Raw genomic sequence first — 23348 nt, forward strand, 5'->3', positions numbered from 1 at the left:
TGCTGCTTAACAAGCTATGATCCACGGTATTACAGGAAAGGTTCTATCATGGATAGGCAGTGGCTAACTGGCAAGACACAAATAAAGCTCTCGGGAATAAAGAGAGCCTTTTCTGACCGGCTGTCGGTGACTAGCGTTGTTCCACATGGATTTGTGTTGTGACCAATTCTTTTTACATTAAATGGCAATGATTTGGATGATGGAAATGATGGCTTTGTTGCAAAGTTTGCTAGTGATATGAAGATAGGTGAAGGAGCAGATAGTTTTGAGGTAACAGAGAAGCTACGAAGGATTTAGACAGATCAGGAAAATTGGCAAATAAATGGCAGATGGAATGCTGTGTTGGGAAGTGTATGGTCATGCAGTTTGGTAGAAGAAATGAAAGGGTTGACCATTTTCTAAATGGAGAGAAAATATAGATAACTGAAGTGTAAATTGACTTGGGAGTCCTTGTGCAGGATTCCCTAAAGGTTAATTTGCAGGTTGAGTCTGTGGCGAGGAAGGCAAATGCAATCTTGGTATTCATTTCAAGAGAACTAGAATATAAAAGCAAGGATGAAATGCTGAAACTTTTTAAAGCACTGATGAGGCCTCACTTAGAGTATTGTGAGCAGTTTGGGCCCCTCGTCTTAGAAAGGATGTGCTGAAACTGGAGAGGGTTCAAAGGAGGTTCACAAAAATGATTCCAGGATTGAACGGCTCGTCATATGAAGAACATTCAATGGCTCTGTGCCTTTATATCCAAGAATTTAGAGAATGAGGGGTGAACTGATTGAAACCTATTGAATGGTGAAAGGCTTGATATAGTGGAAGTGGAGAGGATGTTTCCTATGGTGGGAAAGTCTAAGACCAGAGGACACAGCCTCAGTATAGAGCAACATCCTTTAAGAATGGAGACGGGGAGGAATTTCTTTTACCAAAGAGTCGTGAATCTGTGGAATTCTTTTCCACAGGCAGCTGTGGAGGCCAAATCTTTATGTATATTTAAGAAGTTGATAGATTATTGATTGGTCAGGGCATGAAGGGATATGGGGAGAAGGCAGAAGATTGGGGCTGAGATGAAAGCTATGATGAAATTGTGGAGCAGACTCGATGGGCCAAATAGCCTAATTCTGCACCTATATCTTATGGCTTTATGGTTGTTAACCCCAGAATATACAATAATGCCAAAGTTTATCACTCTGTGGTTTAGGCCTAACCATCTTCAGTTCTTTTTCTGAGATCTTCCATCAGGCCAGAAGCAGAAATGTAAATGCTTTCATTTCATCTTCAGTTCCTCAGTCAGTCTAGCAATCTGTCCATCAAGATATACACAGTTTCTATGCTCTTGCATACAAGTGAAATATAGTATTTGCGCAAAAAGTGGTTCCTTTATCAAAAAGTGATTTTGTAAGCACTTCCTTAGAGTAGCATTAAAATTCATCAGAAATATAAATGGACCAACCAAATAAACAGTAGGTGCAAGAGCAATTCTGAGTTTTTGTAGTGAATGTTTCACCTCTTGACTCCCTAAAGTATTTCCAACATCTACAAAGCACATGCCCAATTGGCATCACCAAGACAATTCCAGAATATCAGTGTCACCCGAGAAAATAATAACCATTTTAAATTATTTTTTCAATTTCACTAACAATGTAGCAATATAGCCGTACCATGTACTACCTGTATGATAACAAATTAGCTAGGCTTTTTCTGCAGCAGTGCATAAATGCATAAATTTTGCTAATAGGAAGGACAAGATAAGGAGTCATTTGGTGCATTATTACCAGAATCCACTCCCCCCCCCCCCCCCCACTATGGCACTCATCATCCTGACTTGGAAGGGAAACACAAAAATACAACTGCAGATGCTGTGGATCAAAGAATACATACACAATGCTGGAAGAACTCAGCAGGTCAGGCAGCATCCGTGAGAAAAGAGTAGCCACGTTTCGGGCCGAGACCCTTCATTAGGAATTGGGGGGGGGGGGGGGAAGAGAGGGCCGAAGCCCAGTAACAGAGATAGGGGAGGGGGTAGGGCCTAGAGGCACCAGGTGGAAAACCAATCAGAGGAAGGATAAAGGGGGGAGGGGATAAGCATGAAAGAACTGTAGAGATAAAGGAGCAGAAAGTTGAAAGGGGGAGAGGGGCAGAGAGGGACCTAGGATGGGGGGAGGGGGAGGGAATTACTGGAAATTGGAGAATTCAATGTTCATACCACCAGGCTGGAGGTTACCCAGACGGTAGCTGAGGTGTTGCTCCTCCAACCTGAGTTTGGCCTCATCATGGCAGTAGAGGAGGCCATGTATGGACATATCTAGATGGGAATGAGAGGCAGAGTTGAAGTGGGTGGCAACTGGGAGGTCCTGTCTATTGTGACGGATGGAGTGGAGATGCTCGACGAAGTGGTCCCCCAATCTGCGTCGGGTTTCGCCGATGTAGAGGAGGCCGCACCGGGAGCACCAGATGCAATAGACAACTCCAGCAGACTCACAGGTGATTTTGCTGTTCCTTTGTTGATACTTTGTTGAGTTGAAATTGTCAAGAGAAATAGCCACCTGGATGAAGGACACTTCATATCCCTGTAAAAATCAGCCACTTTGAAGAGGAGTAAACTAAAGGAAGATATTTTTTATATTTTTTTGAAAAGTGGGTAGCTCACCTTTACTGACAACTCCAAGAGACATTATCTCCCCCGCTGGTGAGTCAAAATACCAGCAATGTAAGACTTTGTATATTGCAGCCGCCAAAGAAAATCCTAAAGGACGCTTTGATATCTTCTGAACCATTGATCGATGAGAATTTACTGCTTCCTGGAATTCTGTCTCTATCCATTTACTGCAAACAAGAGATTGAGGCAAAAATAATATGTAATAATGCTTAGTGTAAAAAATGCCATGCTTAGCTGTTATTTCCTGATAATTCTAACAAACAATTGCAGCCAACTGGTGAACTCACATATAATAATTTGTACGGTAGTCATAAATTGCCTTTAATATGATTAAAAGCCTACTGTTTTTATATGGGTGAAATATGACAAACCAAGAGTTTATAGAGATCATTAAATCAATGAATCACACACACATACAAAATATATCCTATACATGCCATTACATAAAATAGATTCACCTCTTTGTCAGGCTCATTAGTCCCTTTGCTAGTTTTCCCACAACATCGCCCTTTAATTATTTGGAGGTTGTTTTTTCCCCGTCCACCAAAATTTCTGGTGGAAAGTCAATGAAGTGACACATCAACAATTTTCTCACCACAAATGCTGCTGTCTTCCTGCCTCTTATAATGTAAAAAAAAGGTAGGACTAGGTTTAAGGGCAGGGAGAATTTCAAAAATTGAAGGATGACTAAAAACATTGATAAAGAGCGAAAAACCAAGTATGAATACAACCTAATAAGGAATATTTTTAAAAACGGTAATAGTCTCAGTAAAGTATTTAAAAGCAGTCTACAATAACAGAAGAATCTCGTCGTTAAAATAAAGTTGGTTACTTAGAAGTATGGGAATTGGAACTGAGGGCATAGTGAAGATAAAAGCTGATCCCTTTAGAACTGAGGTGAGGCGGGTAAGGTTATTAATGCTTGGAATTTGTTACTCAGACAACTGGATGCTAAGTGATTAAGTATAATCCAAGATAATTTATGGATCATATAGGAATTTAGAGCTACAGAAGTAGTCAGTAAAATGGAATTAAGGCAGCTAAAATAGTCTCAATTTCACCATAGCATCTTCAATGCCTGAATTGCAGCAAAAACTACTTCTGCGTTTATCTAGCAGATCAGCACAAAAGTTTCAGTACAGACTTATTCACCATTAAGAATCTTTCCTCACCTGTCAGTTAGTACCTCCAATACAGGGTGCGAAAACTCAGGCGGACCCCAGACAGCGCTTTCATATCGATGAACACGCGCTCTATGCAAGTCAATGTAAGTACTTCTACCAATGTTTCCCCAAACAATTACATCTTTCACATCTATTGAGCCAGGATGTTTGTGGGGGGGGGGGGGGGGGCGGGGGGAGGGTAGGCAGGGACGGGTGGTGTAGAAAATGTGGGACAAAAACATTAATTATAATTCTGTAATAAAAAATTGCATATTTAAGAATTGAATGAAAAGATTAAAGTCAGAAGTAATTAACTAATTATACTGGTTTTGATAGGTTTATACTGTTTAGAAATTACAGAAATTTCAGTCTAATTTTATAATCTTAAAGTCCATAATGGTCTAACTTACCAGTATCTAAACTATTGGACACTTTGAAACATATTTATATTTAGTTTTATTTTAAACTCCTCAAAAAAATGAAGCAGTCCATGCCAGTATATGCAAAGTTTTGGAAACATGGACCAAGAAGTGACAATTAACAATTATGCCACACAAGTTCCAGGCAGTGACTAATTTCAACAAGAAAATGCCTAACCAGTTAACTTCATCATTCAATTGCTTTATTACTGCACAGTGTCTTGAGGATCTCTGTTGATAAAATGTGTAATAAAGGCATTCATAGCAAAAAGATTTGGCATTCATAGCAAAAGGAGCAGGGAGGTTCTACTGCAGTTGTACAAGGCCTTGGTGAGACAGCACCTAGAATATTGTGTGCAGTTTTGGTCCCCTAATCTGAGGAAAGACATTCTGGCCATAGAGGGAGTACAGAGAAGGTTCACCAGATTGATTCCTGGGATGGCAGGACTTTCATATGAAGAAAGACTGGATCGACTAGGCTTATACTCACTGAAATTTAGAAGATTGAGGGGGGATCTTATTGAAACGTATAAAATTCTAAAGGGATTGGACAGGCTAGATGCAGGAAGATTGTTTCCAATGTTGGAGAAGTCCAGAACGAGGGGTCACAGTTTAAGGATGAAGGGGAAGCCTTTTAGGACCAAGATGAGGAAAAGCTTCTTCACACAAAGAGCGGTAAATCTGTGGAATTCTCTGCCACAGGAAACAGTTGAGGCCAGTTCATTGGCTATATTTAAGAGGAAGTTAGATATGGCCCTTGTGGCTGAAGGGATCGGGGGTATGGAGAGAAAGCAGGTACAGGGTTCTGAGTTGGATGATCAGCCATGATCATACTGAATAGCGGTGCAGGCTCAAAGGGCTGAATGGCCTACTCCTGCACCTATTTTCTATGTTTCTATGTTTCTATGTAACTGGACTAGCTAAATACACACTGTGCCTAACACAGCACAATATTATGAGAAACATTGTGGTGTTTTACTGGAATATTGGGCTGAACACTGTGACATAAAGTATGGAATTGTAGCATTTCTAAATTGATATGTAAGTGAAGGATGCTCAGGAAATATGACATGCCCTATGATTGTACTCATGTTCTAACTTACATGTTCTAGAATAATGGATGAACTGCACTGAGTTTCATAAATGGAATAAAATTCATATTTTAAGAAACTTAAACTCTAGAATAATTAAGAGATGGGACCTTAATTATGGAACTGAGTCTCTGTGGTAAGCATGCCTACGTTAGGGAATAGAGATTCAAAAGAAGCAACAAACGACCAAAATATACCCACCTAATGTATTCACATTCAATTTCTTAGCTATTTGTGCCTTGGCTTCTCCTTCAAATTGAGTTGAAACCGCTACAATATTATGATGATTGACAGAAAGTGCACTCTCCAGGAGGCTGTGCATTTTCAAATTCAATATGTGCTCACCAGCAACAATCACACGGACATCAAATTTTGCAAAAGTGTCAATCCTATCTCCAATATCTTGGTAAAGATCGACCATGTCTTTGTAGCAGTCTTCCAATGATTTATTTTCATCTGGTACAATATCGTTGAGAATAATGATAATTTCAGCATCCATGAAAGCTTTTCTTAAGGAATTATGCACTGATACTTTATGAAGTAGCGGGAAGGCCATGTCTACAACCTCCATTTGTAAGTCATTTAAACTTGACATGGAGCCTTCAATGTCCAACAGGTTTAAGCTGATAAGCTTGTCTTCACCAAATATCTCTCCACTCAGCAAGGAGGGAATCAGAAGGTAGCAAGCAGGATTTAATGCTCTAAATTATGAAACAAACATCTGTTAATTTCCATATACAATAGATGTTGTTAAGGCATCTAGGAGATTTACATGTTACCTTCATGCCAGCAACATTCGAGTGGAACTAACTTCATAAGAAGAATCATATGAAATAATATTCTGTATTTCTCTATGATTTGACTGAACTTCTTCTTGGGGTAGCAAGCTCCACATTCTGCTATTTCTTCCTAAGTATGTTTTGTCTTAATTATAGTACTTTCTTGTAACAATGTATATATTACCCACCAGCCCCCACCCCAGTTTTAGACACTTCATTAACACAAAGATCTTTTGTCTACGCTTATCAAATGATTTCATAAATTTAAAGAACTCTCTTATGCTTTCCCTCAGATAAAGACGCCACTGTAGTAGGGACTCCTTATTTTCTTTAGGAGATTGTTAAAGGTTAAGTTCATCATGCATGTTATGTGCTATGTTGCATGTTATTACAGGTTTGGGATGGGGTTTTACACACACACACACACACACACACACACACACACACACACACACACACACACACACACACACACACACACACACACACACACACACACACACACACACACACACACACACACACACTACCATCTGTTGGTGGAGGGGGTTCAATAAAGTGTACGTTAGAAGTAATTCACTCATGTTGATTTTTGTTGACACTCCTACATTGGTGACCCTTCTAGAGATTTTTGAACTTTCCGAGTTGGAGTTCCTAAATTGGACGTACAAACTGGGGAAGATGGACCGTCTCTTGAGGCTGTGAACAGGAGTGCCGCCTAGACTTCTGGTAAGCATGAAATGGCGTTGTGCTTCAGCAGGCACAAATTCTGTTGGAATTGTGTTGGCAGCAGTGTCTACACCCCTGTTCTGCACCAACAGCCTTCTTGTTGACGTCCAGAACTGGCGCCTCGTCAACTCAGACTTTCTACTCCCTCTCCAGCACACTCAGCACCACTAGCTCTTCAAAGTCGTCCAGCACCCTTTCCACCTCCACCGACTTCTCCCTGAATTCCTGGACCTGACCGAGGCCATCTTCTCTTCCCCCACTGCTAAACACGGGGCGGAGCACCAAATCCTCACCACTGGCCCGCCCCTTCCCGCCCGCACCAGGCACCTCGATGTGGAGAAGCTAGCCATCGCCGGGGCTGAGTTTGACACCACGGCCCACCTGGGCATCATCAGCAGTCCATGGGCTTCCCATTTCCTCCTCGTGCGAAATCCCACACATCCAGGATTTCTCTGCCTGCCTGGCAGGGAAAATTATTTTCTCGAAGGTGGACCTCATTTGCAGTTATCACCAGGTCCCTGTCCACTTGAGTGACATTCCTAAAACCACTGCTATTACACCATTTGGTTTGTTTGAGTTCCTTCAAATGCTGTTCGGGCTAAAGAAAGCAGCCCAGACCTTTCAGACCTCGTGGGCAGAGTTCTCAGGGATTTTCTATTCCTGTTAGCTTACCTAGAAGATATTCTAGTAGCCAGGTCTTCTAGGGACGAACATCTCTTACACTTGAGAACCCTTTACGAACATCTTAGTCAGCATGGTCTTATCGTTAACCTGGCAAAGAGCCAGTTTGGACTGTCCATGGTTGATTTCCTCAGACACCATGTCAATGCAGCAGGGGCAGTTCCCCTGCCAGCTAAAATTGAGGCCATTAAGTGCTTCCCTTGGCCAGTCACTATTAAGGAGTTTTTGAGCTTGGTGAACTTTTATCACTGTTCTTACCCCCAAGCGGCTCAGCTCATGCATCCCCTCTACGAGGCCCTTAAGGGCAAAGTGCCCAAGCACATCGTGGACTGGATAGAAGAAAGGTCCAAGGCATTCTTGGACACTAAGCAGGCATTGTCGAATGCAATGCTGCTGGCACACCCCCCTCCCAGTGGTGCCAATCACGCTCACCGTGGAGCAGTGCATGAGCAGTTGGTCAACTGCATTTGGCAGCCTCTCGCTATTTTAGCCATCAGCTTCACCCCTGTGAGCACAAGTACAGCATGTTCAACCATGAGCTTCCTGGCCAGTACCTGGCAGTGCACATTTTCATTTTCTCCTTTTGGCTTTTATGGCTTTTAAGCCCCTAATATTCGCCACAGCTAAGATCTCTGAACCTTGGTCTGCTCGGCAGCAGCATCATCTTCCTTTTATTTCAGAGTTCACCACGGACATCCAGCACGTCGCGGGGAAGCGTGACCTCGTGGCTGACTGTCTTTCCCGGTCCTTCACTGGTACTGTCCATTTGGGTTTCGAACCCGAGTGTGCTGGCGCTGCGTTTGGCAGACTCAGGGTTGAAATCGGTGGACGTTGCTTTCAGTGGCAGCGGCATTTCAATGTCCAATCAACGGGGCGACCGAGGCCGGTTGTGCCAGCAAGCTGGCGGTGTTGTGTTTTCAATGCAGTTCGTGGGTTTTCTCACCCGGGGCCAGAGGGCATCGCAGAAACTGGTGACAGGAAAGTTTGTGTGGCACGGGCTTAAGGAGGATGTCAGGGACCGGGCTAGTGGTTGTTTCCTTTTCGCGGTCCATGAGCGGCGTTTCAACCACGTGAATGTGGGTTTGGTTGTCCCTTTGTCCCCATCCTGTGGGTTTGCTCACCTCCTCACCATTGTTGATAGGACTACACATTGGCCAGAGGCAGTGCTACTGTTGTCCATTTCAGCCGTGGAGGTGGTCTGAGCTTTCGTTGGCTCTGGATCGCTCAGTTCGCTGTCCCATCTGATGTCTCTTCAGACCGAGGGACACAGTTTACGTCCAAGCCTTAGTGTGCGGTTGCCCATGATCTGGGGGTCAAACTGCACCAGACCCCGGCTTATCACCCTCAGGACAATGATCTGTGCAAGCAGTTCCATCATTCAAAGAAAACCGCTCTCCGTGCATGCCTCAGTGACGGTTGCTGGGTGGACAGACTCTGCTGTGAGTCACGTTGGGGTTGAGGACGGCTCCTAAGCTGGACCTAAAGTCCTCTTCTGCTGAGCTCATTTTCAGGCAACCCCTGTGGGAGCCGGGTGAGTTTCCCCCCTAACGTCCATGGTCCCGTGGTCCGCTTCACATCGGCAGTCAGCTTTCAAAGACAGTGTCAAAACTTTCGCTCCAGTGCCCATGTTGCAGCATGGCCTGCTGCAGTCACACCTGTCACCAGGTCTGCAGGGGACAAACTATGTGTTTGTGCATCACGATGACCATCTGCGGCCGCCTTATGACGGCGTGTTCTGTGTGGTGGAAGCGAGGGATAAGGTTTTTTAAAAATTATTTATTTAATAATTTGTTTGTTTATTTGTTTGTTTATTTATCTATCTATCTATCTATTTATTTACACACACACACACACACGCTGGACTTTGGAGGTTACCCAGACAGCATTTCTGTGGATCGTCTCAAGCTGACCCATTGGGTCCCGGACTCTCCAGTGGAAGTGGCACTGCCCCCGTGGAGTGGGGTGGGGGTGTTGGCGGGGTTTTCAATAAAGTGCACATTTAAAGCAATTACACTTCTGTCGATTTTTGTTGACAGTCCTGCACCATTTTATTATGAACCAATTTGATATTTAGGACTTGAATTTGAACAAGTTTTGTAAACTCTTAAAATATTTTACAATGGTGATTGGATGCTCAGCCAGACTGGTGGGCATCTCTCTCTTTTTTCTTTCAAACAAGTACACAAAAAGATTTTCAAAATTCATTAATGCACAAAAGCAACTAGAATTACAGAATAGCTACAGTACCTTGCAAAAGTTGTAGGCACACGTAAAAAAGTCTGTAAAGCAAAGATGCTTTCAAAGATAATGAAATGAATATCAAAAATACTATAAAGAGCAGGAAACAGTTAAAAAAACTAAATCAAATCAATATTTGGTGTGATCATCATTTGCCTTTAAAAACTGCATCAATTCCCTTAGGTACATTGTTGTACAGTTTTATAAGAAAATCGGCTGATAGGTTGTTGCAAGCATCCTGGAGAATTTGCCACAGTTCTTCTGCAGACTCTTGCTGTCTCGTTTGCTTCTGTCTCTCCAGGTAATCTCAAACAGCCTCAATGATGTTGAGATTAGGGCTCTGTGGAGGCCATACCATCTGAAATCTAGCGTCCTTAAGACTTTTGCACAAAACTATACTTCAAATTTAGTTATTATTTTACCTTATTGTCTAATGGAGTCTCTAAACTCTTATTATAAATACAGACAACACACACAAAATGCTGGTGGAACGCAGCAGGCCAGGCAGCATCTATAGGAAGAAGTAAAGTCGGCGTTTCGTCAGGACTAACAGGAAAAAGAGATAGTAAGAGATTTAAAAGTGGGAGGGGGAGACCTGAAATGATAGGAGAAGACAGGAGGTTGAAGACAGGTTGAAGCTAAGAGCTGGAAAGTTGATTGGCAAAAGGGATACAAAGCTGGAGAAGGGGGAGATTCATAGGACAGAAGGCCTTGGAAGAAAGAAAGGGGTAGGGGAGCACCAGAGGAAGATGGAGAACAGGCAAGGAGTTATGGTGAGAGGGAAAGAGAGAAAAAAAATCATTAAAAATTAAAAATAATGGATGGGTTAAGAAGGGGAGGAGGGGCATTAACAGAAGTTAGAGAAAGCAATGCTCATGCCATCAGGTTGGAGGCTACCCAGACGGAATATAAGGTGTTGTTCCTCCAACCTGAGTGTGGCTTCATCTCGACAGTAGAGGAGGCCATGGATTGACATATCAGAATGGGAATGGGACGTAGAATTAAAATGTGTGGCCACTGGGAGATCCTGCTTCCTCCGGCAGACAGAGTGTAGGTGTTCAGCGAAACGGTCTCCCAGTCTGTATAAATACAGTTCTATTTTAACTCAAGTCACATGTGTGTCTCTCAGCTAACATTTAGAAGCAGTAACAAGTAGTTTCATATGGTTACTAATTCCTTAAAAGAAAAAGTAGCTCTTTCATTTTAATTAACTTATGAGTTAGGATGGCAATGTTATCTCTAAAGATACAGTACATACGACCATCGATGAGAAACCACTTAAAATTACGAGAGATGCATGAGCCAATAAACAGTGGCAGCTATGAGAAAGAAATGTGCTGAAGTTGTCTGATAGAAATAAAGAAATGGTTTGATTACAAAATTTTAAAACATCCATAGTTACCCACTAATCCAGACTGACATTGGTTTTATTAGGCTTCTTTTCTTTTTCTCTTCTTCCATCTCCTTCAGGTAAGTCTTGAAGTTCTCCTTTGCAATTTTGATCATGAAGTCAGTTTGCTTATCAGAAATAAAACCATAGTAACTCTAAGGAGGTAAAAGTCAAAGTGGCACAGCAAATTTCTTAATTAGGCTTCAATGCAAGATTAGATGATCCTTTATATAAACCATATTTAATAAAGATGATAGGCATAGTCTGTTCCACCCTTCGAATGAATGTCTCACAGATCTTTCTCTCCTGTTGTCCCATGTTGAATACAAGTTCTCTCCGTTCCAATCATGCTTAACCTCTCTCCCCATCTCTCTCTTTCTCATTTAACCCCAAACTTTATATTCCTTTTTATTCTAGATTCTGACTGCCAATTTCCTGAGTGATTTTTGCCCCAGTCCTTGAAAATATGCTTTATTCATTACTGCTTCATTTCTTTTTATTTACTCCTTGAATGAGACCATGCATAATCGGTCAGAATCGTACAGAATTCAGTCTCAAAACACTGCTTAGTTCAGTGGTATAGTTCTTTGGATGTTTACATTCTCCTTTGTTATCCTATTACTTAATCGATATTCTACCCCTAATTTACTTGTTTCAAGTACTATGATTTGTTATCATATGCCTGGTAGATTTAATGTCCTTGTTCTATCCAATACTATCCATTTGCTTTAATTGTTACACCTTAGTCTAAAATCAAGCCCTGACTACCACATTCTGCAAATTTTAAACACAATTCTGTTTCGGCACATGTTTTGCAGTTAGCATTGTTTTATTGAATTAACTGATGATCATAGTCTATTTCTCACCCTTACATTATTGTAATACCAAACTAACACATAGACAGAAAATGCTGGAAACATTCAGCAAATCATGCAGATATGTGGAAAGACAGAGTAAAGCTTTAAGTTGATGACCTGTTGTGTGCTTCCTGCATTTTTCTTATTTCATTTCAAAAATCAAATTTATTCTCATATGCAAAAGTGTATGTATGCATAGGTACAGCAAAAAAAAACGTACTTGCATCACAAAATGTTTAATTAAATACAAGCTATACAAAATTATACAAGAACAATTAGAACAAAAGAAACAAATTTCATAGTACAAATTGGACAAAGTGGTCACTGTGTTGCTACATAGAGGTAGTGATTAGAGTTCTGGGTGGTTCAAGAATTAAATGTTTGCAGGGAAGTGGTTAAAGTTTCTTGAACCTGGTGATATGCAACCTCAGGTTTCTGTACACCTTGCCTGATGGTAACTGAGAGAAGATGGCATGGCCCGGATGCTGAGGATTTGGTCAGTGATAGATGTTGCCATCCTGAGGCAGTGCCCAATGTAGATCAGACTCAGAAACTACTAATGGTGGGAAGCGATGTTTTTATGATTTATTGGGCAGAGCCTACTACACTGTGCACCTTCTTATGTTCCTGAGCCTTCAAATTCCCATATCAGATTATGATGAAATGAGTCAGGATACTTTAACAGTTCATACATACTAGCTTGTTAAAGTATTCTGTAACATGCTACATGTCCATAACATTTTAAGAAAGTAAGAATATAGCTGCATCTTTCTTGTGATTACATCTATGTGCAGGGCCCAAGGACAGGTCATCCAATATATTAATGCTCAGGAATATATTATATCCCTCTTTCAACCAATGGTACAGAGACGGAGATGGTTGGGAAATTTGAGTTTCTAGGTGTAAATATCATCGATTTGTGCTGGTCCTCCCAAGAGAGCATCATGGCCAAGAAAGCATATTAAAGCCTCTACCTCTCAGAAGGCCGAGAAACTTCAGCATGTCCCCAATGACTCACTAATTTTTACAGATGCACCATTGAAAGCATCACAATTTTATATGGCAACTGCCTCTGAACAATGTTTGTAGCTCTCAGCAAGTTCTTGTTGTTGAGGCAGTCAATTCTACAAAACAGCCTCTCCACTTCCCACTGCCTTGAGAAAGCAGCCAACATAATCAAAGACCCTTCTCATCCCAGTCATTCTCTCTTCTCCAATCTTCAGTTGAACAGAAGATACAAAAGTTTAAGAATACAAACCACCAGACTCAAGCTTCTATCCCATTGTTATCAGACTCTTACACAGACCTCTCATACACTAGAGGTGAATTCTTTATCTCCCAATCTACTTTGCTGTGGTCCTTGCACTTTATTTGATTAACTTAACTGCAGTTTCTCTACAATTGCAATACTATTTTCTACACTGTATTTTTCTTTTTACTACCTCAACATACTTATGTATGGGGTGATCATTCTGGGTGGCATCCAAACAAAAGCTTTTCACTGCATCTTGGTATGTGATAATAGTAAACCAATAACAAAAGTGTAAATTTGAAGGAACTTTTCACAGTACAGGAGAATAAGAGGGCACTGTGGCTCCTGTTCTCAAACCAAACAACATGTTCACAGGAGTTGGGGTGTTATGTTGAAGTTGTACAAGATGACCAAATTTGGAGTATCGTATGTAGATCTGACCACCTACAGGAAAGATATCAATAAGCTTGAAGGAGTGCAAGGAAAATTGACAAGGATGTTGTCAATACTTGAGGACCTCAGTTATAGGGGAAGGTTAAATAGGTTAGGGCTTTATTCCCTGAAGCATGAGAGAATGAGGGGAGATCTTAGAAGTGTACAAAATTATGAGGCATATAGATAGGGTGAAGACATACAGGCAGGCATTTTCCCTTCAGGTTGGGCAAGAATAGAACTATAGGGTGAAGAGTGACATATTTAAGGGGAACTGGAAGGGAAACTTCTTCACTCAGAGAGATGTGAGTGTGCAATGAGCTGACAGTAGAAGTAGTAGATATAGTTCAATTGAAACATTTAAGAGAAGTTCAGATAGGTACATAGATGAGAGGAGTTGGGAGAGATGAAGTTTGGGTGCATATAGATGAGGCTAGGCAGAAGATTGGGTTGGCAAGGACTGCAGTAGTCTGTGACTTTATGAGTCACCACATACAGTAGGTTTACCAAGTTACAATACAGCTAGGAACTACTAGGATTATATCTTGCAACTTTTCAAAAATTTGGCACATTTAGTTTAGAAAAAAATTATGGCAAAGAAAAATAATTCATCTTCAAACGTATTTTCAACTTGCAAATGGCAGTTTGCACAAATTACATATCCCACCTGCACATACTCCATAAATTCATTGAATCCACCTAATAATGATCCCTTTCCTCCACGGTCCACAAGTTCTCTCCATATGATTGGGGAATGTTCATGCTTCCAGTTATTTTTTTCACATATTGATTGAAGCCATGGCTAGACAAATATAATATGCAATAGCATAAGGCATTTGCTTTCTTGGAATTCAAAGTTAAACATAATTGCCTACAGTTGAAGGATGTACAATGTTAAAAGCAAAACCAAAGAAATGTTTATTACTGTGTAACAGAAAATCTAAGTTATTATAAGAAATATAGATATTTTAAAATTGTGTCCTTCTGAGTACTCTTTGCTTGTGTGCCTCTCTATTCCCGCAATATAATCAAACTCCTGCTGCCGTTCTGGGACTCTTCCCAATCCATCATATACTAGGGAAAGAAGTGGAAACAATAAATAGTTTCCCAAATGCCACTCTGCTCCTGGCAAATGAAGCTGGAACATCAAAACATCATCTTGGTAAACTATCTCTACACCATCCGCAAAGCCTCTGTGTCCTTCCTGTAATGGGACAACAAGAAATGAATGCAATACTCCAAATGCAGGCTAACCAGAGTGTTATAAAGCTGCAATACAACTTCCTGACCCTCAACTAATAAAGATAAACATGCCACATGTCTCCTTAACTGCCCTAACAAGCTGTGCAGCCTCTTTCAGAGAGCAATAGACTTGGACCCTAAGATACTCTCTACATCAATTCTGTGTACCCGTGTACTGTCCCTTTATATTTGATCTCACAAAATACCTCACATTTGGCCAGATTAACCCCCATCTGCCATTTCTCCACTCATATCTGCAACTTTCCCATACTCTGCTGTATCCTCCACACTACCCACAACAACACCAATCTTTGTATTGTCCGCAAAGTTACTAACCCACTCATCCAAGTTTTCATCCATCATTTATATACTGTGTATCACAAACAGCAGAGCTCTCAGTATAGGTCTCTGTAAACACCACTAATCACAGACCTTTTAGCCAGAATGTCCCATTGACCTTCACTCTCTGCTTTCTACAAGTAAGCCAATTCTCTACCCAAACAGTCAAATGACAATGGATCCCATGCATCTCAATCTTCTGGATGAACCTACCATATTGAACACTGTCAAATGCCTTACTAATATATATGTAGACAATATCCACAGCTCTACCTTCATCGATCACCTATGTCACCTCTTTGAAAAAGTTACTCAAGTAACTAAGACATGACTTGCCCCACACAAAACCATGCTCTCCCAATTAAGCTATGGCTCTCCAAATGATCATAATAATCCCATCCCTAAGAATCCTCGCCAATAGCTTCCTTCATTAATGTATAGTTACCAGGATTATCCTTATTACACTTCTCAAACAACAGAACAACATCACCTACTCACCAATCCTTGGGACATCCCCTATAGCTGAACAGGACTTAAAGATTTTGGTCAAGGTCCCAGCAGTCAAATCTATTGCCTCTCTCAATAACCTGGGGCATATCCCAACAGTTCCTGGGAACTTATCTACCTTAATGTCCTTCAGCAGATTCAACAGTACTTCTTCCTTAATTTCAAAATTGTCCTACCTGTGATACTATTAGCATGTTCTGCACTGACCTCACTATCCCCCCACCTCCTTCTCCTTGGGAATATCAATGTAAAATACTGATTTAGGACCTTGCCCACTTCCTTTGCCTCTGAGCAAATGTTCCCTCCTTTATTCTTGAACGGTATAACCTTTCCCTAAGTATCCTCTTGCTCTTAATGTACAGCATGTATAGAATACCTTAGGATTCTCTTTAATCCTATTTAGCAAGGACTTTTCATGGACCCTTCAGGCACTCCTAATTCCCTTCTTGAGATCTTTACCATCTTATTTATAATCCTCATGGGTCCTGTCTGATCTTAACTTTGTAAACCTTGCATGCATTTCCTTTTTCCTTCCTGTCTAAATTCACCACCTCTTCCATAATCCAAGGATCCCTTACCTTACGATTCACATTGTTCCTGCTTACTGGAACATACAGTACCTGTCCTGTACACTGTACAGTTGGTCTTTAAACACTCTCCATGTGACAGATGTGGATTTGTTCATAAACTGCTGTTCCCAATTAACTCTCCCTAGTTCTGGCCTAATACTCTCATAGTATTAGACCCTGTCCCAATTTAATACTCTCTTGCAAGGTCCATATTACCCTTATTCTAGATAACTTAAAACACTATGGAATTGTGATCACTGTTTCCTAAGTGTTCTCCCACTGATCGGCCAGTCTCAATTAAAATTGCTTTACTTTTCTTTGAAACATTGCCATTTACTTTATTTGCCGCTTCTCCATTCATCACTGTAGGTTAGATGGCACTAACCACAATTGTGTGCAAAGATAGTGATGCCAAGTAAAACAGGCAGTAGAGTTTAGAGTTGTATATTATTCAGAGCTTTATCATGAAGCTACAAATTAAACCTCTGCACATTTGCTTCATTCAGCCTTCTTTTAATACTATTCTCCACTGCCTCATTGGAAGCTAGATGATATGGAGAACTCAACTGATAGATGAAGTTGGTTCATCACCTAAAGATCTCAAAAACGTAGAAAGTAAACTATGATTCATTACTGGACAATATACTGCTAGTATTCCACAGATGGTAAAGATCTGCCTTATGGTGGCAAATATCTACATGTTTGACTTTAATCCTTTTGAATGTGCATCAATGAAATGCTCCCCTTTTGACTAATGTCCACATGGATTATTTGAAATGCTGATTTGGCCACTGCCGGTGTCGTAATTTTGTTTCCAGTTAGTATTTCTCTGTACTGCCGGAAAACTGTTACAGAATTATACAACTTACTTAACTCTTATCCAACAATTCCCAAGTACACAAAGCTCCTTGCAATCACATTGAATGTTCCCAATTTAACCTGCAGTTTGTTTACAGTCTTTCTCTGTCAGCACATGAAATGATTATCTAATTTAGTCCCCAATTTAAATATCCTTCATTTGTTAGTAATTCAAGCTTGCAATTATAAAATGGTTGTAAAACTTTGCTTAGACACTTGTCTAGACTATGTTTGGATAGTCTTTGGATTTACCGCTTTCTAGGTCAAATGACAATTCTCAAAGACTCTTACTGTGAATTATGCCTCCACAAATTATATTGCGGAAATTCAACTTTCACTACCAACATCAGATGATCCGTGGACAGAAAACAAGCTCTAAGCAGTAAATATACAGCATCTGCATAATTAATTTTCAGACATGTTAACCAGTGTTTTCCTATTGTTCTGTATAGTCCAAAACAACAAAGGGTAACCCAAGCCTCTGACCATTTTAGCACACTATATTCTACACCTGTCCTAAGATCTGCAAGTCTTAAACGAGACAGATGATGCAACTGTTTGTTATATGATGCCTTCCATAAAGTGGAGCCACACGTTACTGTTCAATCTACATTTCCAATGACTTTGTCTGGAGTGTGACCTTAAATTCCTGTCTTTTCCCTACAGCCATTAATTTAATATACCTGATTTATAGCTTTTTGTAAATACAAAGTACTGTGGGTTGAAGTATTTCTTAATCCGAACAACCTTTGCAAATGGGACAGCTGTAGTGTAGATTTCTGTGGAACTTCGGAGTTAGTAAGTGTGAAACATACCATAAGACCATAAGACATAGGAGTAAAATTAGACCATTTGGCCCATCGAGTTTTCTATGCCATTCAATCATGGCTGATCTTTTCTCCCCCCCTCCTCAGCCCTACTTCCTGTAATCTTTGATGCTGTGTCCAATCAAAAACCTATCAAGCTTTGCCTTAAATACACCCAATGACCTGGCCTCCACAGCTGCCTGTGATAATAAATTCCACAAATTCACCACCCTATAGCTAAAGGAATTTCTCTGCATCTGTTTTAAATGGACACACCTCTATCCTGAGGCTGTGCCCTCTTGTCCTAGACTCCCCCCACCATGGGAAACTTTGTTTCCACATCTACAACCAACATTTTAAAGATTTCAATGAGATTCCCCCATCATCCTTCTAAATTCCAGCAAGTACAGATCCAGAGCCATCAAATGTTTCTCATATGTCAACCATTTCATTGACAAAATTATCCTTGTGAACCTCCTCTGAACCCTCTCCAATGCCAGCGCATCTTGTCTTAGATGAGGAGCCCATAACCGTTCACAATATTCAAGGTAAGGCCTCACCAGTGCCCTGCTCTCGTATTCTAGATCTCTTAAAATGAATGCTAACAATGTATTTGGCTTCCTCACCACCGACTCTACTTACAAGTTAACCTTTAGGGTGTTCTGCACAAGGATTCCAAAGTCCCTTTGCATTTCAGATTTTTGGATTTTCTCCCCAGTTAGAAAATATTCTGCACATTTATTTTTTCTACCGAAGTTCATGACCAATGCATTTTCCAACATAGTAATTCATTTGCCAGTTTCTTGCCCATTCTCTTAACTTGTCCAAGTCCTTCTGCAGCCTACCTGTTTCCTCAACACTACCTGTCCCTCTCCCAATCTTGGTATCATCTGCAAATTTGGCAAAGCCCTCTATTCCATCATCTAAATCATTGATATATATCATAAAAAGAAGTGGCCTTAACACTGACTCCTGCAGAACACCACCAGTCACTGGCAGCCAACCAGAAAAGGATCCTTTTATTCCCACTCACTACCGCCTACCAATCAGCCAATGCTCAAACCATGCCAGTAACTTTCCTGTAATACCATGGGTTCTTAACTTGGTAAGCAGCCTCATGTGTGGCACCTTGTCAAAAGCTTTCTGAACGTCCAAATACACAATATCTACTGCATCCTCTTTATCTATCCTACGTGTAAACTTCTCACAGAATTCCAACATGTTCAACAGGCAGGATTTTCTCTGAAGGAAACCATGCTGACTTTGTCCTATCTTGTCCTGTGTCACCAAGTACTCAATAACCTCATCCTTAACAATTGACTCCAACATCTTCCCAACCACTGAGGTCAGACTAACTGGTTTATAATTTCCTTTCTGCTGCCTTCCTCCTTTCTTAAAGAGTGGAGTGACATTTGCAATTTTCAAGTCCTCTGGCATTATGCCAGAGTCCAATGATTTTTGAAAGATCATTACTAATGCCTCCACAATCTCTACTGCTACCTTTTTCAGAATCCTTGTGGGTCCAGGAGACCTATATACCCTTGGGTCTTTCAGCTTTTTGAGCACCTTCTCCCTTGTAATAGTAACTGCACTCACATCTCTTCCCTCACACCCTTCAACATCTGGCACACTACTAATGTGTTCCACAGTGAAGGTTGATGCAAAAATACTCATTTAGTTCATCTACCATCTATCTCCTTCTACCCCATTATTATTTTTCCAGACTCATTTTTAGCAGTCCTATATCCACTCTCATCTCTTTTATTATTATTTATTTATTTATTCGCCATACTTGAAAAAGCTTTTACTATCCACTTTGATATTGTTTGCTAGCTTGCTTTCATATTTCATCTTTTCCATCCTAATGATTCTTTTAGTTGTTCTCTGTAGGCTTTTAAAAGCTTCCGAATCCTATGACTTACCACTAATTTTTGTGTTGTTGTATGCCCTCTCTTTTGTTTTTACATTAGCTTTGACTTCCCTCATCAGCCACGGTTGTACTATTTTGCCATTTGATTATTTCTTTGTTCTTCGAACACATCTATCTTGCACTTTCCTCATTTTTCCCAGAAACTCACACCATTGCTGTTCTGCTGTCATCCCTGCCAGCAGCTCTTTCCAATTTACTTCAGCTAACTGTAATCTCTTTTACTCAACTGAAATACTGCTGTCAAATTTACTTACTCCCTGTCAAATTTCAAGTTGAATTCAATCATAATGTGATCACTGTCTCCTAAGGGTTCTTTTACCTTAAGCTCCCTAATCACCTTTGGCCCATTAGATCCAGTCTCACTGATCCCCTAGTAGGCTTAATGACCAACTGCTCTAAAAAGCCATCTCATCGGCATTCAACAAACTCATTCTCAAGGTCCATTACCAATCTAATTTTCCCAATTGACCTGCATGTTGAAATCTCCCATGACTATCATAACACTGCCTCTTTGACAAGTCTTTACTATTTCCTGTTGTAATCTGTTGTCCACATCCCATTGGACGCTTGTATATAAGTGCTATCAGGGTCCTTTAACCCTTGCAGTTTCATAACTCAATCCACAAGGATTCAACATCTTCCAATCCTATGTCACATCTTTCTAATGATTTGATGCCATTCTCTACCAGCAGAGCCACACCACCCCCTGAGTAACCTTGGACATTCAGCTCCCAACTACAACCACCCGTCAGCCATGATTCAGTGATGGCCACAACATCATACCCAACAATCTGTAAAAGATCATCCACTTTATTTTGTCCCTCCTGGGTAATACCATCAGCAAAGGTATCCTTCATCATTATCACACCCCTCTTCTCACTCTTTCCCTTCTGCACCACGGACCTATGCTCAGTGCTAATAACCTGGTCTCCGTGGCATTCTCCAGGTAGGTCATCCCCCACAACGGTATCCAAAATGGTGTACTTATTATTGAAAGGATTGGTCACAGTAGTGCTCTGTGCTAACTGCCTATTCACATTTCTATTTCTCCTGACAGTCACCCAGCTACTTGCCTCCTGCAACTTAGGGTGACTACTTCCCTGTAACTCTGATCGAGTGTATTCATAAACAGGGTGATATTTAATATGGTTTGCAAATTATTCACATCCTTTGTGGAGAGGATGGAGATGTTCAAGATAAATGCATTCTTGTGGTGGAATACAGCAGTGAAAATGCACAAGTTTTGAACTCTGCAGTGAAGGATTACTTACCGAGGAGGGAAGATAATTAGTGCCTCACTATCCACTTCTGCCCTCCCAAGACATCAGAATTTATTAGATATATTTGAATATATTTATGTAAACATCTTATGATGTAACCAACAAATGTAGATGTTTACATAAATATATTCAAATATATCTAATAAATTCTGATGTCTTGGGAGGGCAGAAGTGGATAGTGAGGTACTAATTATCTTCCTTCCTCGGTATTACTATCAGTCAGGTTTCCTTAATTAAAGCTAAGAACAAATACAACTCTTTACTTGGTACACTGCCCCGTGTAGTAATTCAAAATGTGTAGGGAGAGCTCACAAATTAACTCTACATAGCTTTGCTTTTTACCACTCCAAAAGGCAGTAAATCCAAATGATAAAGTAATCCACATAAAGATATTAAAGCTGCTAAATGTGCTTCACTACATGATGAAAAGTCTCTGCAAAGTTCCATAGGTGCTCAGAAATCAATGCAATATTTTTCACATCAGTAACTAGAGGGCTTCCTGAAGGAATACAGAAGACATTCATCAGCTATTTTGTTTTTCATTCTCACCAACAACAGTTCCCTAAAGAGCCCTTAACCTTTCTGCAGAGAGAAGACTGTCACATGATTCCCAGTTAAACTGGACATCAAGCTTGAATGTATTCACTGGAGTCACTTTCATTAAAATTTGGTTATGAGAATGTATAGAGTTTATAGGATAAATTATAAGAATAATACTCTAGAATACAAGTCATATGTTAATAGAGGTAAACATTTAAATAGGGAACAGAAAATTCTTCACATAATTAATGATCAGTGGAATAATTAATAGAATGAACTTGGAAACAGGTTCTCTCAATGCCAGACTCTAATATCTTCATAGATGGATGAATTTAAATGGACTTCCCTATCTGTAATTATTTGCCACTTCAGCAACTAAAAAGGAATAAAACAGAGACTGAAAAATCACTGAGTTTGACAGTAATTCCTCCTAGTGGAGCCTTGCTGTGGTTTGAATGCTTGTGTGCCTCAGTAACCTGGAGAGCTATACTTTGGCTCTTGGTAGGGTCACCCATGTCAAACAGGTCAAAGGGTAGAGGTCAGACTAAGAATAGTCCACTGGTCCTCCAGGTTCAGAGCATCACCCTGACTGGTCAAGTAAATGAAGAATCCTTCTACATCTTGTGAGTGAGAGTACAAGGTGGAGGACCTTCATTGCTGCCACAAACACCAGCAGGTGTAACAGGCAGTAAGAAAGATAACAGTAATTCACTGGACCAAATCATGCTGATTGCTGGCTGGTAATTCTACAGCATGGAGGTACCTAATACAATGAATGCAGCCTCTTGATCTATTGAGGCACACAAGCATTCTAATATCAGATTCACCATTGATTTCAGGGACATTCCATAGCTGACCGATTATTTTTAGAATTAAGATGTAACTCACCCGCCAATCTTCAGGATGTTTGATAATCTTATGAACCTTGAAATCTGGCAAGCTTTGTGAAAGATGGTCTGCCGCAAGTTGACATTTGGCAAAATAGGGGCAATTTGCTCTGCCTGCAATAATTGAAATAAATCATGAACACTTGTAGGATCAGTAGTCCTGTTTTCTCAGATTCAGCTTCCTTTCACAATACTTGCTAATGTTCCTTTAGAATGCATTAATTTGCTCCTAAAATTCATTTGTAGAACACACAAGGACCTTATTCTGGTTCTGTTTAACAACATAGGATGCAAAACTGATTACTGCAATTCCTACGTTGCTATGAAGATGATACTTCAAAATTAATTACTGGGTTATAACTGGTTTTCATCAGTCTGAGATGCTGAGAAGTGCAAATATTTTTCTTACATATCATTCATTTGGTGCAGCTTTTCTTTTTTTCCCCTGGATAGTTTATACAATCTAATTGCATAAGTATGATAAGGAGATCCTCAGAGTTGTTCAATTATGTGCCATTTGTGAGATATAGGGCTCTCACCATGGTAAAATCTCCATGCCATGCTCCAGAAAGTTGTGGATGAGATCTGCTTTTGGGCAATACTTAGGGCCAGCTGTGCCGAGCATACCACTTTTAGATGTTACTGAATAATCCAAAGCTATAAAAGAACTCTTGGAAGCATACAAGTTTTCCCTTGCACAATTCCAAGA

At 40.5% G+C, this 23348-nt stretch overlaps 1 protein-coding gene across 2 annotated transcripts in view; it reads right to left on the reverse strand.

Annotated features, from left to right (window-relative positions):
• The window catches only part of mdh1b (malate dehydrogenase 1B, NAD (soluble)), a 45790-nt gene that overhangs the window by 17388 nt on the left and 5054 nt on the right, over window positions 1-23348 (reverse strand). The window contains exons 2-7 of one of the 2 annotated variants that reach the window (XM_073044652.1): window positions 22641-22753; window positions 14349-14483; window positions 11153-11268; window positions 5525-6024; window positions 3823-3964; window positions 2642-2817 (exon numbers count right to left, since the gene is read on the reverse strand). In XM_073044652.1, the coding sequence (XP_072900753.1) occupies window positions 2642-2817; window positions 3823-3964; window positions 5525-6024; window positions 11153-11268; window positions 14349-14483; window positions 22641-22753 (1182 nt within the window). Of the gene's footprint in view, window positions 1-2641; window positions 2818-3822; window positions 3965-5524; window positions 6025-11152; window positions 11296-14348; window positions 14484-22640; window positions 22754-23348 lie in introns of both variants that reach the window. The other variant, XM_073044651.1, reaches the window with a different exon arrangement.

This window comes from Hemitrygon akajei, chromosome 5, assembly GCF_048418815.1.
Source record: "Hemitrygon akajei chromosome 5, sHemAka1.3, whole genome shotgun sequence".
Taxonomy (NCBI): domain Eukaryota; kingdom Metazoa; phylum Chordata; class Chondrichthyes; order Myliobatiformes; family Dasyatidae; genus Hemitrygon; species Hemitrygon akajei.